We start from the raw sequence: 20134 nt of genomic DNA, 5'->3' as shown, positions 1-20134 counted from the left end.
GAGAGAAAATGTTGGAATTGTAAAAGTCTTACACCACAAAAAGTGATGAAAGAAAACATTGGTATCAGCCCAGACCCGCCATTGGTGCATCTCTGGGAACACTTTGTTTAGTTTTGATGCTATACTGTAGAAGTTAAGATGAACTATATGTGGACACCATAATTTAAGACACAACTTACACCTCCCTGGTGCAACAGCTCACAGGAAGACAGCTTTTTAACAACTTTTCTTCCTTGTTAAAAAATCCTCAATGAAACAAAAAATAGTGGCTTACTGTTCAGTAAACACATCTTATTGAGTAAATCTCTTATTGAAAAGAATCCTCAATTCTAATCGAGTAGAAAGCAACGAAAGTGGACAGAGCTGGGGAGTGTGTCTCTACACATCCTCTTTTGTTAACATTTTGATTGGGAGCACCCCTGGTAGCAGAATTTACATATTGTGCTTTTAAAGTGTAAAAATAGAAATAAAACTGGTATTTCACATTGAAAAAGGAGCTCATTTTCATTTTTTCAAAGAGATGGTGCTATGACCAAGTGGATACACAGGAGCATCCTATTCAGCTTACATTTACACTGGCAAAACGGACACATCTATGACCATTTATTATACAAACTATAAAGTTTGTGCCTTGAATACCAACATAAATCTAAGCTTTCCAGCAGGGTTTTGTCAAATTTAGCTCATTGGCCCAGGTTAACATTGTGTACTGTATTTTTTCTTTTAGAGAGAGCTGCAAAGAAAATATTTTGGTTTCCATTACTGCTGTAATGAATCCAATCATGACTTTTATACTCTGGTTTTATAAGAAAGACTTTTGGGGCAGTCTTGAACAGCGCTCACTCTCAATGAAGGAGTTTGAGCTCAGATAAAACTGTTGATTTGATTGTTAAGTGTTATCTTTCTTTACACTTTTGTCTTGATAACCATATTGTGCATCTTCCTTCTTACTTCACTTGTCTAATTGTCATTTTTCTTTTGTTTCTTTCAGATGACCCTACCCGGCAATCAATTCACACGTATGTTAATATCACTACAGTTACATAACAGATAGTGTCCTTGAAAATTGATCCTAAAGAAAGTGACATTGGATTCATGGAGTCACTTGAAACTACTGCAGGGGTGAAAAGCTCCGCTGAGGGTCAGGACAGAAATGTTGCACAGAAAAAAAGCACCTCAGAGGCAGCACAGACAAAAAGGAGTCCATCAATTGAATCAGAAGGCAAGGGGTGGCACCAACAACTGCAGGACACGTGTGGTTTCAAAGAAATGTCTGACTCAGGGAAATCACTGCAATTAGAAGATCAGCACTCCCAAATCCAGTCCACAGCCCACCAAGACTTTGAGGCGTCTTCATGTCCGGCACAGTCCACAAAGCAGTTTCCCAGCGGCAAACAGAAAGCTGTATGTCACTTGGGTTCAGCACAGCCCCCAGGACCCGCATCTCACAGGAAGTCCACCAGTTCACCTGAAGTCCAGCAACAGTGCTCCCATTCAGTGATGGATCAGCTGTCAGAGACTGCAAGCAAGGTGGAACAGAAACCGCAAAAGCCCGGGAAGTATGTTTGTGATTACTGCGGAAGGGCATGTGCCAAACCCAGTGTGCTTAAGAAACACATTCGCTCGCACACAGGAGAACGGCCCTATCCATGTGTTCCCTGTGGGTTCTCCTTCAAAACCAAGAGTAATTTATACAAACACAGAAAGTCCCACGCTCACTCGGTCAAAGCTGGATCAGTGCCACTCTCAGATCTTGGTTCTTACAATGCCAACACAGACCAGGGGTCTTTTGAAGGGGAAGGAGAGTTATTCTCTGATGCTGAGCAAAGCACGGACACGGACGAGGACACTCTTAATGACCCGCTGCTGCTGCTGGACTCTCCAGTGGAGGGATCAGATAACACTGCTGTAAAAGTACTAAATCTCATTGCTCAGAAAAAGGGAGCCACGTCGATGTCAGCTCAGGATGGTTCATCCCAGCCCCAAGAAATCAATGCACCTCCTGCCGCTGCCGAGGCTAGCCGTGCAATTCAATCTTGCACGATCAAACAGCGGCTTGCACTTCGGCTGTCTGAAAAAAGAAGCAGTGACTCGGAGCACAATCTGTCCCTACCGAGTCAGTCCAGCAAGGGCAGCACGGACTCTGGATACTTCTCGCGGTCAGAGAGTACAGAGCACCAAACAGGGCCGCCGAACACAAATGCAAAGTCCTATCAAGAAATTATGTTTGGGAAGTGTTACAGACCAAGCCCTAAGCAGACAGCAGCTTTTATGGCTTGCACAGACTCAATTGAGTACACAGAAAAGCGTGCGGAGAAAGGCGTTTCTCGTGTTTTCACCCAGGAAAAAGACACTGTCGAGTCAATCAAAATAAACACCAAGTCATTCACAAGGGAAGAGCTGAAAGAGCCCCAGTTAGACGCTGGCTCTGATGTAGGGTTTCTGATCAGAAGCAACTCAATGCCAACAGCCTCGGCAGTGTGTCTGACCATGCCTCAAGCCCTCAGAGGCAGCCACTCGTTTGATGAGAGAACAAGCACCGGGGGCAACAGAAGACTCAGGCGGCAAGCTGCTTTCGAGCTCTCTGCACATGAAGGCCACGCAGACACTGACAGCCATGGAAAGATGAGTGAGAGTGGCATTGCACCCTCAGGATTGGAAATGGAAAATTACCCCTCGTTGGCATCTAATATGAGCCATCAGAGACATGCAATGGAGCTGGCAACAAGGAAGCGTCGTAAAGAGAAGAGGGAAGAGGAAGACTTGCCAGGTCAATATGAAGTCCATCATGAGCAGTGTGAGGAAATGTTTGATTCAAGCAAAGACTATGATGCAAAACAAGCAGCAGCAGGGATAATGGCATTGGGAAAAGGGCGGCCTTCAAGTATGCTAACACAGGTGGACAGGTGTGACATGGACATATCATTTAGCCTTGAAATGTCAGGCCGAAAAACCTTAGGGAATGTAATTTCTGTTATCCAGCACACAAACTCATTAAACAGGCCTCAATCTGAGCAGTTAGATTCTTATAAATATCATGGACAGAGGCAGGAAAGTCTCTCTTCTTTCCAAGCTATGGAGGCAACTGAATCATATGAGATGGAAAGGAGTGATAGCACGCTAAGGCAATCATTTCAAATGGCCCCCAAACTTGTGCGCCAGCCCAACATTCAAGTCCCAGAAATTAGGGTCACGGTAGAGCCTGACAGTCCCGAAAAAGCTCCAGAGGTGCAGGTGAAGGAGCCAGAGAAGCACGTGGAGGAGTTTCAGTGGCCTCAAAGGAGTGAAACTTTAGCACAATTCCCTCCAGAAAAGCTCCCTCCAAAGAAAAAAAGGCTGCGCTTAGCTGATATTGAGCACTCCTCTGGTGAGTCTAGTTTTGAGTCTGCTTGCACCAGCCTCTCTCGCAGCCCAAGCCAGGACAGCAACTTATCTTACAGCTCCACCTTCTCCTTTGACAGAGAGGAGAGCTTGAAGTCAGTCTCTCCAGCTAGGCAGGATGAATTTGGCAAACCTCTGGAGCTCTTAGCTGTGCCAGGGAGCGGGCACTCCCTCTCTGTGCTTAACCAGCGTCAACAACATGAAATGAGACGCTCCTCCTCAGAGCAGGCGCCGTGTAACTTGCGCAAGGAGTTCCCAGAGGTACGCAGCATATCATTTGACTATGGCAGTCTTTCTCCAACGTCCAAAGTTAGACACGTGGACATTAGCGCTGGCCAGTCGGCTATGAGGGAGAGAAGGAGGGGAAACTTAGTGAGACAGGAGTCATTGAATATGGACACTGAGGTATCACAAGTCCCGTCACAAGTGTTTCCACAGTACTTCAGCAGCACGTCCCCTCCATTCACAGCAGTTGCCGTTCTCCCGCAGACTTTGCCAATATTCTCCACTGGGAACACATTTCCCCAGCTGTCACATCCAAGCCTGTTAGTTCCTGTACGGATACAGACTCATGTGCCATCATTTGGCAGTATTACATACACTTCAGTATCACAGATAATCGACAATCAGTACGACAGTGTTAGCTCCATTACATCCCCTCCTCAGAATCAGTCCTCTCGGCTGGATTCTCATAATTCCTCAGCTCAAACAAGACCATCTTCTGCACAAAACCTCAACGTTGAAGCCCTTGATTTATCATCAGCTAAACTCAAGACAGGCTTCCCCCTCTCTCTCACCTCAAGAACCATCTCAACCACTAACGCCTCCAGCGGTGGCACAAACAAACGGATGCTGTCCCCTGCTAGCAGCCTGGACCTTTTCATGGAGGTCAAGCAGCAAAAACGTGTGAAAGAGGAAAGAATGTTTGGCCAGATAGTAGAGGAGCTAAGTGCTGTGGAGTTGGGGAAATGTAATTTGAGCGAAGAGAAGGGGCAAAGGTCAGAGATGCAGGGTGCATCAACACCTCATGCTCAGGATGACTCACATAGGAGTAAATTTATCACACTTCAGCAAAAAGTGACAGAGCCAACTGACCACGGGCTTGAGTCAGCTATGGAAAGCAGCTCTCTGGAAACCGGCTCACCATCCTACTCCATGATATCAGTCAGCGAAGTGAAAGAAGTTGGCATGGACAAAAGAGTGCAGATGGATACGGCTGCACAGCTGGTTACTAGTCAAGATATCCTGATCTCAGACGCTGAGCATTCAAGACTGTTATCTCAGTTTCCAAGTCTTCGCACGACGACAGGTGTGAGCTGGTGTTATCTCAACTACACCAAGCCGAACTGCTCTCACACCAACGCTCCGTTCTCCTCCGTCTATGCCACCTGGTGTGTGAGTTCCCACAACCCCAACCCTCTGGAGCTGACAACCAGTGCCGCTTTGGCTCTGCTGCGGTCCAAGCAGAGAGGGGAAAAGGTTATATACACCGTGGCTGCCATGTCTCAGACTGGGACCGGGAAGCTGGTTTCATCCCTCATCCTGTGGAGGCAGACCATGGAACAGGTGAGAAAGTTACTCATCTCTGCACTCTTCCTGAAATATATCACAGTTTAACACACAAATCACACAGTCTGACTTAAAGTCATTTAAATGTTAATGCTAGTATCACACTTACCTACAAAGACATTACATTTAGAAACTAAATATCTCAGCTGCAGAGGGCAGTTTTTCCCCTTGGTAGGCACAAATGCCAATTGAAATGCAGGAAGTTTGAAGGACTCTCTTACCTTGACTAAGGCACATCTCACTCTATAAATCATTGGCAGGAGATTCAGACACCACTGGCAGGTCAATATAAATCTTTTTTTCTACCTCTAGGTGCTCTTAACCATGAACAAATAGTTTTAAATGACAATAAGTGATAAGAAATGAACAACATTTTTAAAAATCTATATTATGTCTTCACTAGAGTTGCCCCTTACTGAGAGAGATGTACGCACTTGCTGTTTATCTTTTGTTCTAAAATGCGTTCAGCTGTTAATATACTTGTCTATACATGATGCATGTTATTTGTGGAGCAGTGGTTTTCAAACTGTTTTTGCACAAAGCGCACTTAACATCAGGCCAAAATCTGAAGGTGAACCATATTCAAATCCACGCAAAATAGCCTCTTTAACATGTTACAGTATCTTAGTCGTAGTTGTGCAATTTATGGTTGCACAAATTCCCATGGCACACCTAAACTTTTTAGATCAACCATTATTCAATCAGGAAAATCAGATTAAAAATCTTTTTCAGCAGGAACTAGTCTCTTTTTGATACAAAAGAGAGGCCAAAATTTGATCCTGACATAAAAACCCAGTTTCAGTTTCACCATTTTACCAGTGAAACATACTGATCTGTGGCAAAGATGTGAAGACTGGTTCAGTGACCTAGACTAAGCATGTAGTGGGACTTTTGTTTTGTCTGCATTTACATCTTACATTTAAGTCTTGTATAGACTTGCCTCAAGGCACACTAGTGTGCCTCACTACACTATTTAGGAACTGTTGCTTTAGTGCCTTGGTTCTCAGCTGGTGGGTGGGACCCAAAAGTGGGGCGCAAAGCCATTTTCAGCAGGTTGTGATGTGCCCCTATAAAAATATGGGGCAAAAAAGTCTATAAGAAGCTTTTATTTAAAGGAATATGGCTCATCTCTTTGTTCCATCACATCTTTTGTTTCATCTCAAGTTCAAACAGCGACATTTTTTTCTGATACATTTAGTTATGACTGAAGAATGTAAGACATTTTGGATCGCGATTCTTTGTTAGAGGGTACCCTCAGTGCTTTAGAGGGTACACAAGAGAGCTCAGGGTGTATAAATGAAGAGTATAAAGAGTATAGGATGTAAACTACAAGTATGGTGACATTCAAGGGAATTACTAGAATGTTCTGATAGAGAGCAGAATACACTTTATGGTAACATCAATAATCAACGGTAACATCAGATAAGTTCAGCCTGAAGGCTGATGGTCAGAACACACAGTTTCTACTCTTTTTTTCCTCTGCATCTGGAGGTAATGCTCTTGGTGTATCAGTTTAATAATGACTGTGCCAAGTGGTGCCGATTGAATTCATTGATGTTGTTGCTACAGGAGCTGGTGATAACAGATGGAGTCCTTGGGAGTTCCTCTTTGTTTAGATTTTCATTACAATGTCAAAATGTTCTCATCAGTTAGGTATTAAATATAAAACTGAACTAGAACAAACAGATGAACTCAGCTGAAAAAACCCAGTATCTGTCGATCCCTAAAAACCCCCCGTAAAAATGTTGATTATTTTAGGTTTGTTTATCAGTCTGTCTTTCAATCTTTAGGCTACTGTTGTCTCTGCTGCCATTATGACTGTCACACCTCCTCCACCTCCACACTGCCTCTACACACATGTGTACTGCATCTCTGTTGTCTGTGATGCGTTAATGTTTGAGAACATGTACAGACATTTCAAATTGACATAGAGGATGTGTGGCAGCTTAATGTGTCCACAAACACAAAAATAAAAGCAAGTATATCTCCAGCTTATAGACAACTTTTTTATACCGCCAATTGCAGCCAAAATTATATAAGTAGAAGATGTGCTGTTTGTCTTTTAGACCAGATATCAATTTATTCTGTGATGGGACTTGATCCATCCTTTATCTCACTCATTAAATTTGCTTTGTGGTGACTTTTAAACCCCATTACACATGTCCAGAAGAAGGCTCATAGCCTAATGATCCTCTTTGTTAGCCTGTAGGGTTCTCCCCCTATTAAAGGGGCTGTCCATTTAACATGGTGTTGAGTGGTATGACAAAAGTTGTTAAACATAAATTTTGCTTTTTTTGGACTTTGCGCAACCAGTTGAAAATGCTTCCACACTTTGAAGTTGTTTTCTTGTAGTTGAAAGCTAATAGGAAACTAAAAAGATTGCCTCTGTTGCCATGGCTCTGCAAAATGGGAAGTCAACCTTTAGTTCACATTAAGGAGAGGGATTAAAAGTACATGCTATTTTCAGAATTGCATCAAAGGTATTAATAAATTGATATGAGTACCAAAAGGTCAAATATTCAACTATTTGGGGTCACCTCTGATCTTCACACTATATGCTCCATTGCTTTGTATTTGGACTAAAAAATAGATAATGTCATAAATCATGGTTAGCAAAACTCTAAACACATGAAAATATATATATAATGAGTTACGTGTCTTGAGTTTCCTCCAGCACCACTACACAGCACAATTCATGTTTGCCAAACATGCTGAATACCACCATGTGTGACTTACCGTATTGGAAGCATCAGATTACGTTGTCAATGTGGTGTCCATTTAAAAGGGATGTTAACAAAATGTTTGTTCATCTGTTTTAGCTGCAGAGGAAACCCGAGCCCAAAGAGGTGGACATCACCTACGGGAAGAAGGTTAAAGACGTCAGCTGCAGAGTGAAAACTACCAAGGAGGAGTGGAAAGAGCGGGAGGCGTCCACAACCCAAACAGTGCCAACACGCATTAAGATCTTCGAGGGAGGGTCAGTCAGGATATTAGTTATCATAACACTTGCCATTACTGCTGACAGCTATTGCAGGAGCTATATTAGGCCGTTAGTCCTGGCAGTGTGTCTCAGTCCTTGTTCTTTTACTTATTTGGGATGTTTTAATGTGCATGGTTTCTGAATAGAGCTGTCTGTTTTTTCAGGTTCAAGTCCAATGAAGACTATGTGTACGTCAGAGGTCGAGGAAGGGGCAAATACATTTGTGAGGAGTGCGGCATTCGCTGTAAGAAGCCAAGTATGCTGAAGAAACACATCAGAACTCATACAGACGTGAGACCATACATCTGCAGGGTGTGCAACTTTGCTTTTAAAACTAAAGGTGAGGATTTTCTGGGCTTATATATTCTGTAGCTATTATTTTTAACATGCTGGAAGTCTGTGAATGTTTATTTAGATCACAAAAATTGACAACAAAATAAAAAAAAATCTGTTTAAAGTAGCAGCAAAGCTCCTAGGAGATTTTTATCCATTATCTACATTGCAGCTTCAGTGGCTCAGCCCTTTTGCTCTTAACTTTGTTAATTGGAAATTCAGGGCAGAATTCCTTACTAAGTAGAACAGGGATGGGCACTTTAGTTCCTGAGACGGCTACAGTAATTTTATCCTTACTGCCAAAGGGCCAAATTGATGCATATTCTCAATTTTACAACTACAATCAATTTTAGTGAAACAAAAGGAGCAAAAATAAAGCTTTCATCAGAATTTACTATACCAACATTTTTAGTTTTAAATTCAAACATGCATAGAACATAGTTAGTGGTTATTTTAGTGTATTTAACTTACATTTCTATTTGTTTTAACAAATGTAGAGTCTTACAATTGTTGATGTTTGTCAGTGTATCCACTGGCTGCTGCTGCAGTAGCTATCAGCTTGGTTGTAGGTGTAGGAGAGTGGCAGTGTGATAGGAACTGGACTGCATTTCTTTTTAAAACAAGAGCACAGAGCCACACCGAAAGCTTGTGTTGGCAGGGAAGACATCTTTGCACGTCTCCCAGCAGGCCTTGGCATCAATTTTATGTACAGAGAAGCATCAGTAGCCCATTATCTCAAGAGAAGCGCATGCATACAACCTTATTTTATCTTGTTGCTCTGATTGGCCTATCATCAATGTTACAGACAGAACGTTCCTCCAATCACTTTATGAGAATTTTTTGAAAAGTCCTGCCCACCCCAAACGCTTCCAATGAGAGTTTTCCCAGATGGATGTGAAATATATCCGTGCAATGGATAACTGAAACAGTTTGATCTGGCGTGCCAGGTTAAAAAATATGGGTACTGAGTATAAATGTAGTTCAGACCTAAAGCTTCGGTCCTTAAAATAGGCTTTTAAGTTAGAGGAATGGGGACTAACCCAGAAAAAGACTGAAGTAGGTCCATTGGTTCCATCTAAAACTTCACAAACTTATTTGTATGTTGAGCTAATTATGACAAAATATTGTCTAGGTAGTGTAAATGGACTGAATTTATAGATCATTTACTTTTGGTTCATACAGAGGTTATTGTCCTGATTAACAGAGAATTTGAGCCTCACATTTCTTATAAAAACTGGGGCGCAGTTACCACCTACTCTCATTAGTTTTACCAATACTTTAAACAGCTTGGAGCCATTTGCTCCATTTTTTTGAGTGAGATGTTCTTTTGCTATTAGTAATCTACAAAAAATGACCTCCAAAGCAAACTCCAGAAGAAATGCTGCGAGCTAAGCTACAGCAACATGGAAAGAAACTTGATACAACACAGCTATTTTCATTTACAACATTTGTTGCTTCTGCAGTTTCAAATCAGTGTTATTTATTGTCAATGCTACTAATACTCTGTACTAAATAAAAGAACTTTCATTTCAAACAGGAGGTAGATTTGTTTACCATACCATGCTTAAATGTCTTGGTGATGGCAAAATGGTGTTTTCTGATGGATCTGTCTCTCTCTCCATAAGGGCTTGATAAAAGTGATGTTTAAGTATTGTCACCACGGCACATTTAACCTGGCTAATACTAGTCTAAAATCTTGTCAACCTCCTTTAAATGAATTATAAAACATCTGAAGTTTTGGTTTAATAAGCAGCTTAGACTTTGACAGCTAAACATAGATGCAGCTGTGAGACAATGAATTGATTTAAGCACTGAAATCTGTGCGATCAAAAAGACCGCCTGCAATAGAAACAAGTGCTTGTCTTTACCTAAAAACACCTGTGATTTAATGTAAAACCTTATTTTTACAAATTGCATGAAAGGCTGTAAGGCAAAGTCAGGTACCAGCATTACTGTTATTTGTAATTCAGAAAAGCTATATGTAATACAAATGTGAAAACAGTAAAAATGACTGCCATGGTCTTTCTAGTGTTAAGCTCACATCTGCCCTTTAAAATCAAATCAGTCTTTTTTTGGGTAGAAAATAAAATTTGCTGTCAAAAGTCTTGAGGAAAAAAAGCAGTTTGTTATGGTTTTAGAAAACTGGTAATGCAGTGCTTATAAAACACAAGCCTGACTTGTTGCTGTTTTTTCCTTTTCCAGGAAACCTGACTAAACATATGAAGTCAAAGGCACACATGAAGAAATGTCTTGAACTGGGAGTGTCAGTGACAATGGATGAGACAGAGATACAGGAACATGGTGAGATACTGACATGTAATATTCTTACCCTTTCATTAATTCCAGCCTATTAAGAGACTAAACAAGTGTGTTTTTCTTTTAAAGTTGATGAGAACCAACAGGAGTCCAAGACAGAGGTGGTTGTCACAGCCAAACACCAGTTCTCTGATGCTGAAGACTCAGACGGCATGGACGAAGAGGCTGATGAGATCGATGATGATGATGATGAGGATGATGAATACGAGGGTGACTCTACTCCAAAGCTGTGCTCCAGAAGCACGAGTCCTCAGCCATGTGGAGTTACTTCTCTATCAGTCACAGCCACCACCGCTATCCACGGCTGCTCCCTCACCTCTCTGCCTGACCCAGATGTCCGCCAGCAGCCTTCTAGCATGCGGACTGGCATGGATCACAGATCCGTCCCAGCAGACCAGAGAGAGAAGTCCATGGATGAGGACTCTCTGGCTGTGCTTTCTCCAGAACACGCCAGCTTCTTATTTGACCCTTACTCGTCTTGTCTGCTCTCTCCTGGCTGGGAGTCCCCCATCAGGGAGCCCTCCCCGTCACGCCTTCGTTACCCGTCCCCCAGGCGAGAAATCTCCCCACGTGGTCGCTCCTCTCCTCGATGGGATACCTCACCACTAAGGCCAGGTTCGCCCAGCTTGACACCCATTCAGCACCTCTCCCCAGCCTCAATTGAGCGCTCCATGTCTCCTGGAGCAGAGCTGGCTGGAAAGTCATCAGTCAGAGGCCGGCAAAGAGTTGTTCTGAGGGCCGTTTCACCCCGCAGAGGCTCGCACCAACACAGAGGCAGCGGGGACAAAACCAGACACCAGGCAAAGATGGAGATGGCTCACCAACAAGCAGCCCTCGAAATGGAAATGGTATGTATAAAGAATGAAGCTAGGAACTACCTACACTGTCAGTTAAACACAAATTTATATTAAGATGAGACAACTTCAGAATACTCTAGACTGAGGAGAATCTGGCGTGACTCACCGTATCATCGTAACAATTTCAAACTGGTTTCCAAAGTGTGACTAAAGACCTTTGCACACTGAGTCTGTCTTGTTGTCCCAAGATTTTGCATTTAAGAAAAAGAAAATCAATCTCATTTTGTTTCAATAATGTGTACACACACTGACGCTGAAACTTTTGCCCATCTTTTTTTGGAACAGGTTCAGTTTTTTTGTGTTTTATTGCACCTGTCCGAGTCATTAAAATGGGTGATTGATGATTCAGATCAGAGGCTGCTGCTCCCTTCTTGCTCACTCACTTGCCCCCCTCTTTGTTCTCTTGTTCCTTTACACTGAAACCACACTTTGAACACTGTTATTTACCCGTGTAATATGTGAAAATCAACCATGGAACATAATCAAAGTGCAAAAGTTTGTACTCATAGCCATGCACCTGAATGAACAAGTTTACACAGCGCTATGAGGTGAGCTGGTGCCATATGAAGATCTGTCAGTATGGATGGATCCAGTATGTTTTTTCAAGGAGACAAAAGCCACTGAGTCATCTTCATATTTTTCTTTCTCTCTGCAGTACGGAACAACTTACCATGTTTTACAAATTTTTGAAGTGAATGGAAATAATATGCATCAGACTCAGTGTGCAAAGACCTGTTCCTAGTGCTGAACCCATGAGTAGTGCTGAAAATACTAGTTCTTGGTCCTCCTTGCACATAAATGTACACATACAAGTGCTAAATGTGGTTATGCATCACTCCCCTCAAGCGGTTTTATGCCAGTTTTATCTGCTACAACCAATGAACAACTTTGTCACCATTTTCTGGGCTAACACACAGCCAAACTAGACAGCATTATGAAATGCCATCCACCTAAATCCTTAGAATCTATTATGATGCACGTCTTAAACTATACTTCGTCAAGGTGTGGCTTGAATGCAGTTTGTCGGCTGTCAAGGTATTTAAAAAACAGATTAATTTAGATGGTATTTGGCAGAAAATGCAATCACAGGCAACAAAAGCAAAATAAGGACTGCACCTCAATAGAGCCCAAAATGGCCTAGGTGTTCTGCACATACGCCATAGTCTCATTCCAGGTTTTACGCTTGGTATACACTGCGATTTAGGCTGTCCCAGACAAAAGATGACCAATCTTGGCATTATCTTTGGTCGTGGCTCTAAAATGGTGGAATTTCCGCTGTCCTGGTCTTGTGGCCCAAAACAGCTCGGAATAAAATTCTAATAGGGACAGAAATTTAAGATGACCATCTCACGATGTGACTACTGCTACGACCAATGTTAACAAACAAACCAAAAGGAATGCAGTTAGAAATAGCGTAATGAAAACACGACACTGGCGCTAACAAACAAACAACTCAGCATGAGAATGGAGACAATGCCAAAAAGCAGAAGTTTGGGGGATTCCAACATGGTGGAAAATCTTGATCTCTTTTTTTTTTTTCTAAGCATATGAATGCTGCAACTACAATGGTTTTGTTGGTGCTTTGCTTCATTTTTCACCACAGCACTGGCAGTATAGATGCATGGCGTAGAATTATGATTTCTTGCATTATCACATCAACGTATGAAATTCATGTCACACAGTGTAGCACGCCAGAAACTTTAAGATTGCTGAAAATGCACAGTCTGCATGAGGCGTCAACCTCAAAGCAAACCACTTAAATGAGTAGAAAAAACAAAGGTACAATACAAGTAGCAGTGAAAATATGCACAACTTGCAACTGTAGGATAGATCTGCCTGATGATAGATATAGAACCTGGCCAATCAATCAGCTTTGCAAAGTTAACCGTGCATGTAAACATCTCCTTACAGAGTTAAATGTTCAGTTTAAAAATGTTCTTTGATACCATTTGAATGACTTAAGTAAAAAATTACAAGGCTGTTGGAGGAACTTTGTATGAAAGTAGTATCTATTCTTAGCCCATTCGTTAAGAGTTTCTGTCTAGTTTAGTTGACAGCCACAAGAATATGAAGAATCATGACTTAACTGGTGATGCCTGATCTCTGTGCTGTCAGTTTTTTCATTTTTGTGTGACAAAGTAATGCTGGATATCTCACGTTTCAGCATTTCTGCTAACTGTATCATATTTTCACATGAGAAATCATGGTGTCAGTGTTGAAACTGCTCCTGACGCTGCCAATATGTCATTTCAGGATCAAAGGAGCAGCTTGGCTCCCAGTCTGCCCGGTGCTGCCAGTTCTCATCACCAGAACATCCTCAGCCACCTCCCACTTCACTCCCAGGAGCAGGCCCACAGTTTGCTCCCCGTCGTCCCTGTTGGAGGGCTCCAGATGTTACACTCCCCGCCTTCTTCCAGCAATGATGTCACCCCTTCCTCGGCGCCAAGCCCCCAGAGCAGCGAGGGCCAGCGTTGCAGCAGCAGGGAGGGATCTGTCCATGGTTTCGAGACGGGCGGAGAGGACATCAGAGGCCAGATCCAGCTGTCCTCCCAACAGGAGAAAGGCCTAAACAGGGACAGTGGACAGGAGGAGAATGTCCAGACCTGCTTGAAAGCCATCGCTTCGTTAAAGATCACCACAGAGGACCCTCATTGAAGCGGTTATTTTGTGTCTACTTGATTTAATGAAGGATCAGACGCCCCTCTGCCACATCTGCAACGTCGCTGTCCTTTGCCCTTTAGGCGTATAACCCCATCTTTATCCCATTAGAGGCAATATAACAACACTTCCTCTGGTTTGAACACTCCAGACAGCTCCTTTTAAAATCAAACCTTCACAGCGGAGAAGAAATCTTGCCTATCTGATGACTCAGACTTTTTGAAATGATTGGATGAGCGGCAGGATGTCTTGCGAGGCGGAGAATCATTATTGGGTGCAGGTGCAATATGGAAAGATATTATGCTAATATGCCTTTGTTTGACATAGTAGTTTGCGTACAATTGCACATAAATTATATTTATGGATTCTGTACAGATGTCCTTAACATATACTCCTTCTTAGATGCATACAAACAGTGTATTTTACTGTACGTGTACTTTGAAAATAGACTGTTGTTTAATGTAATCATATCAAGATGTGATGCAGTAGTGCAGTAAATAAAGACTATTTATAAAGGGAAAGTATGTGTACTATGAAACAGTCTGACCAAATTTTAAGTAGACGCTTCTTGTGCAGTTTGGTGCTTCTAATCAAGCGGCAAGGGTTTGTGCCTTTATTTTGCTTTTCATCATCTGTTATCTGAAGGTTGTTGGAAAAAAAAAAAAAGCCGAGGTTCTCTTTATACAGAAGTGTCTGCGCCGTCAGCGTTCTCTCAAAGGAAAGCTTTTTCTTTTTTCTGTCAGTTCCTCTGACAGACGGTTGCAGCTTGATTTATGTGACACAATCTTAAATAATGTTTCTTATGTTGCATTTCTCTTAATGTTGTGGTTTTTAATGCATGGGATTTGCTATTGCACAAAAATAGAGGAAGTTAATATGTAATTATGAATACTGTAAGATGTATTTATATATTAGAACGTGAGCACTTATTGATACTGGTAAATATTTGACTACTATTTATATGGTATATCTGTACTTATGCAGCAGTGATGCAGTTATGCAGTGAGCCACGCCGGCATTGCTTTTGATCTCATGTATTTATGCTTTTATTAAACAGCTTTTTATTTCTTGTATACAGATGACCATTTTATGAGTTTTAAAGATGCACTTTCATCCTTTCATGATTGGTGTTTAACCGACTCGGTCGGTGAAACTGCCAAGTCAAACACGTTCTTGTGGTTTTAAACATTCCAGTCGTTCTCTCATTTTGTGAAACATGTTGCACACTATTCAAGGGGCTATGATGATGAGTCAGTGTGTTTTTCTTGCATTTGGAGTGTAACTGGATAAATCATTATCACTTATTGTTAGTAATACTAAAGTAATGATGTTATCAGCGTGAGTTGGTTGACTTTAACTGTGGCTCAACTCAAAATGTAAGTAATCATTCACCAAATGCATTACTTCTTCTTTGTAAATATACGTGTATTTTTATTATTTAAACTATTTTTGCAGTGTTGAATTCTGAATACTTTTTAATGCAGATTGTTTATATCTCTTTAAGAGGTAAAATGTCTGCGCTTGGAGGTGTAATGAGGGTGAAAATAGCACAGTGTTGATCCCTAACACCGTGTTTCATCTTCTGAAAAAAAAAAAAAAAAAGTGTATTCACATCAAGTGGTTATATTACCAGTTTGAGAAAGGATTTCAAAATCAGAAAACACTTTGTTCACTCATGTTTACATAAAAATCTCAAAGGTGCACTGCTTTAATTTGTTCCCTTTCTGAAGGTGTATGTAGCTTTGATTTATGTACTTTTATTTGTTGTGATAAAGACGCAGAGTGCTCATGAAATGTGAAGGGAAAAGTGAAGCCTTTCTTTTTGCTTTTGCATACAGTATGTATTCAGATTGTGTTTGTGTTTTGTTTTTATTGTGTATTCATATTTACTGAACTGCATTGTGCCTCTCATGTCTATGAAATTCCCTGTAAAACACACAGAGGACGAATCATTTTACCTCTCAGCTAAAATTTCTTTGAGGAAGAAAAACCTCGGTAGCCAATCCGTTGTTTAGCGATTTGCATCAAAACCGGCGAGTCAAGATGGAGTGCCTCTTTTATGCTATGAGGACTTTATTGTTTGGTGCTCTACTTTTTCAAATTAAATTCAAAATTGTTTTAAAAGAATATACTTCTGACCCAAGGATGTGTGTTGCAGCTTATTTCATGTTTTGTTCTTTACATATCTTTCACGGTTGTTTGAATTAGAGCACAAAAGGGGAGAGGTTTCAGAGGAAATCATTCACATTTTTATCTTTCTAGGGGAGTAGGGAGGGGAAATAAACCTCCAGAGTGAAAAATTGCAGAGACTCCTAGCAGTGACATCCTCTGGTGGAAACTTATTACTGCAGTCATAACATGGAACAAGAAAAATAAATGAATGCTTCCAAAAATAGCTCTCACCTTGTGGATAATATTCATGCACTTTCGGGTTGCATCAAATTTAGCAAACCACCACCACCACTGTGTTTCAGCAGAAGGAAAGTATTTCACCTTGAATCCTACTCCCTGTTAGACATATAAAGTCACTGGCCACTTTATTAGGTACACCTGTTGGGTGGCATCAGAGTCAGAGTTTAACATAAATAACATAAAAGCATGGACCTATCCTGCCTTGTTAGGATGTTTCAGACTGCTGCTGGTGTAATAATAGGGATATTTTCTTTGCACCCCTTAGTACCAACTCATATCTTTTATGTAAAGTCATACATAGGCAAGAAAAGCCCCTCACTGCTCTACAATATAAGGAAGGGGCTTTCTTGGTAATTCTTTAAACAGGACAGTTGTAAGGATGGATGAGCTATCTGATAAGGAAACAAGCAAGGTGATATTTCTACAGAACCCAACGTGAAAAAGAAAACTCAAAGAGGCAGATTAATGCCGTTATACGCTCTACTGTCTCTGTAGATTTTAACAGACAGTAGCACTGAACAGGCTTCTTCTAATCCGATCATCAAACATTGTGTTTACCTGTTATGATGATCTTTAAATGAGATTTCAGGCTCCAGAACACTATCATTAAGAATGATGAGCTAGCTAATGTTGGCTAATTTTCACTCACCAATACTCTGATACTGTGAAGAATTTCTTGCCCCTCACTTTCCAAACAGCAGCATTATAAACCCAACCACATCTGAAATACATGAAAATGTCCATTATTTTGTAGACTTCTATTTGAGGTGGCTTTAGGGGAAAGATTCTTCCACCAAACTAAAGCTCTAGCTTGGACTTTCTTGGCTTTAGTGATTTAAATAGTCCCAGGTTAAAGAGTCATAAAAACTTTGTTTAAATTCAAATCTGAGCCATTAGTTGATGTAAACATGGCTCATTTCCAAAAGATGGAGAATGAAATGCCTGGTGCCTCAGTGCTGTAAAGTGTTTGATGGTAGTTGTCACTATTCTAAGCATTATTTTTTTATTTATTTTTTTGCCCTCAAGGCATTGTCACATGACTGACAACTATGGACTGAGCATGGTTTAAACACCGCAGCCCTCACTGAGTATGGCTGATAACTTTGTTCATACTAAAATGATCACAGTGTACTCATACTCTGATGGCAACGCCATGCCACAAAGCTAAAACTAGGGCTGCACAATTTGGGTAAATAATCTACTTGTGACCCCCCCCCCCCCAAAAAAAACAACCTTATAACCAACAAAATATTACATAGATTAATTAATTGTCTTAATTATTGCAAATGCAACTTGTTGTATTAAAGGGAGCGATCATTTCATGATATTATTTTTAATAAAGAAACCTTTAAAAAAATAAGGATTTTTGCGAACAATTCTAGAAAAAAAAATCGCTTGGATGTTTGCATGATGTTCAGGGCATAACATCCTTGTTGCAAAAATGTACTGAACTGGTATTTTCACACACATTTCAAGTTAATAAAATGCAGTAGCATCCGTGATTTAAAAATTGAGTAGGTAATATTGTGATTCTACCGGCACGCCCCACAAGCCATAGTTTTTATATCCACAGTACATAAACCCACATGTTAAAGAACAAAAAAGACCCTGTCATCCCAGCATTGTTCCTGGAAAGATTTCTGCACATACAAACCACATTTTCACCATCTCGGGGGCTACAGAACATCTCAAGTCTTGAGTCAAAAATGTATGCCAAGAAAAAAGAATGTATGATGTACTAAAGCCCCAAGCAGATACACATCCATACCTTTTCCCATGAAAGAGCACATTTCAGTTGTTCATCTAAGATTTACACTTAGGTATGCACTTTTCTATTGATAAAGTTGGTTTGCCTGTGATAACGAAATAATTCCTCAAGACCTCCGGAAAATTCTAACAGAAAAATGAATGCATTCTGTATAAATGTACTCTAAAAACCTGTTCCTTAAAAAAAAAAAAAAAAAAAAAAGTCAGACATGTTTTGCATCCAAGATCTAAACTTCAACATGTTTCCTTAAATAAAGTTTAGGGGTTGAAAATATTAAGAAATGTAGACTGGAGTTGGTCATTAAAGTAAGGGTAGTTTTTTTCACTGAAATGTTCATATTAGAAAAAAAAAAACAAAACAAAAAACACTACTCCACTACTCCAATGTTATATATATCTTTACATTACCTCAAATATTTCATGTAGTTTTCCAAAGCAAGTTAAATTTTAATAACAGTAATGGGATTTTTCTTGTTACATCTCTCATGACAGAGCCACTGTGACAGGCACCACTTGTTTATCATTGCCATAAAAATGTTGGGCGATACATGTGACTGCTACTGGTAACTGCAGCTGGAAGCAGCCGTTGTATAACCAGGGTTCCTAAACACTTTGGCATGAGAGACTTCTCAGCACACCAGACAGAGCAGAGTTATCTGGTTTAATGTGCTGTTATGGAAATATTAACTGGTACAGGACAAAGACATGTTCTTGTCATACATACAGAAATTTGATGATTCATGCACATTTACTGCTTCTTTTATATCAATGTACAGTATGGTGATATTAATCATAACATTACACATATAGGTAGAAAAAAAGATTGGATAAAGGCACATCTACGTCAATGTGCCTTTGAAAGTTTCAGACTATTCACAATTGAAAAGACTTTTTATTGCCTTAAATTTAAAAAGTCCAATTTAAGACTTTTTAAGAATCTGCAGGAACCCTGATATTGCATCTTATGTATGTTATGTTTTGTGTGGCTTATGAGATTATTCTCTGCCATCAGTTGCAAGTTCGTTCACCTAAGCATGCCCACTTAGCATTTCCAGGCTGAGAAGAGACCTGGTCTGCTGTAGCTTCTTTTAAATTGAGGACTCTTCTCATCAAAAACAGAACTCCATATGTATTTGATAAACAGTAAACCAATGTTTTGGTTTTATGGGTTAATTTCTCATAATCCAGGAGAAAAGCTGTTAAAAGTGCCCCTACTGGTTCGCACTGCACCTGATCTCAGAATGCTTTGACAGTAGTTGCAGTACAAACCAGGGAGGCCACTTTAAATTACTTTTTCCCTTCAATAAGTGCATAACATAAACGAAACCATTACTTTTACTTTATTGTTTAGTAAATAAACTGTATAGTTCTCACCTCAAAACAAGAGGTAAACAGAGGAGATGGGCTGAGCGGCGCTGGTCTCTAATCATCATATTATGTTATTCTTTTGATTTAGAGCCCCCAGGCGGCCGATTTTACATAATGTGCATTTAAGGAGAAGGTGTTGGGTCCTTTTTGGAACAGTTGAACAGGAGATTTGAATCCCTGAAATGTGCAATTGTGCGATGCTATTGTGTCAGAATGGTGCAAAATCTCTGAGGAGTGTTTTTGAGCATCTTGAATCTTTGCCACAGAGAATTAAGACAGTTCTAAAGGCAAAACGGGATCCAATCAGGTACTAGCAAGTTGTACCTAATAAAGTGGCCGGTGTGTGTATTCAAGGAAATGAGTGCCATCTTTTCTCTGGGTTTGGGGAGGAGGTCTGTTCTAATTCTGGCCAATCAGAGCGACAGTTCATTTTTTTTCTCTGCTGCTCAGTGACTAGGCCTGTCAGGCCCATTTGTTAGAATAATTATATGGC

The 20134-nt window shown here is 40.7% G+C and overlaps 1 protein-coding gene across 3 annotated transcripts in view; it reads left to right on the top strand.

Moving 5' to 3' along the window:
* hivep2b (HIVEP zinc finger 2b) overlaps positions 1 to 16232 on the top strand; it is a 32682-nt gene extending 16450 nt beyond the window's left edge. For all 3 annotated transcript variants that reach the window (XM_041812794.1, XM_041812793.1, XM_041812792.1), the window contains exons 2-7: positions 992 to 4947; positions 7770 to 7927; positions 8095 to 8270; positions 10466 to 10564; positions 10649 to 11427; positions 13690 to 16232. In XM_041812794.1, the coding sequence (XP_041668728.1) occupies positions 1096 to 4947; positions 7770 to 7927; positions 8095 to 8270; positions 10466 to 10564; positions 10649 to 11427; positions 13690 to 14091 (5466 nt within the window). In that variant the 5' untranslated portion in view covers positions 992 to 1095 and the 3' untranslated portion in view covers positions 14092 to 16232. The remainder of the gene's footprint in view (positions 1 to 991; positions 4948 to 7769; positions 7928 to 8094; positions 8271 to 10465; positions 10565 to 10648; positions 11428 to 13689) is intronic.
* Positions 16233 to 20134: the final 3902 nt, after the last annotated feature.

This window comes from Cheilinus undulatus, linkage group 18 (genome assembly GCF_018320785.1).
Source record: "Cheilinus undulatus linkage group 18, ASM1832078v1, whole genome shotgun sequence".
Lineage (NCBI taxonomy): Eukaryota > Metazoa > Chordata > Actinopteri > Labriformes > Labridae > Cheilinus > Cheilinus undulatus.
This window is presented reverse-complemented; position numbering and strand designations above follow the sequence as displayed.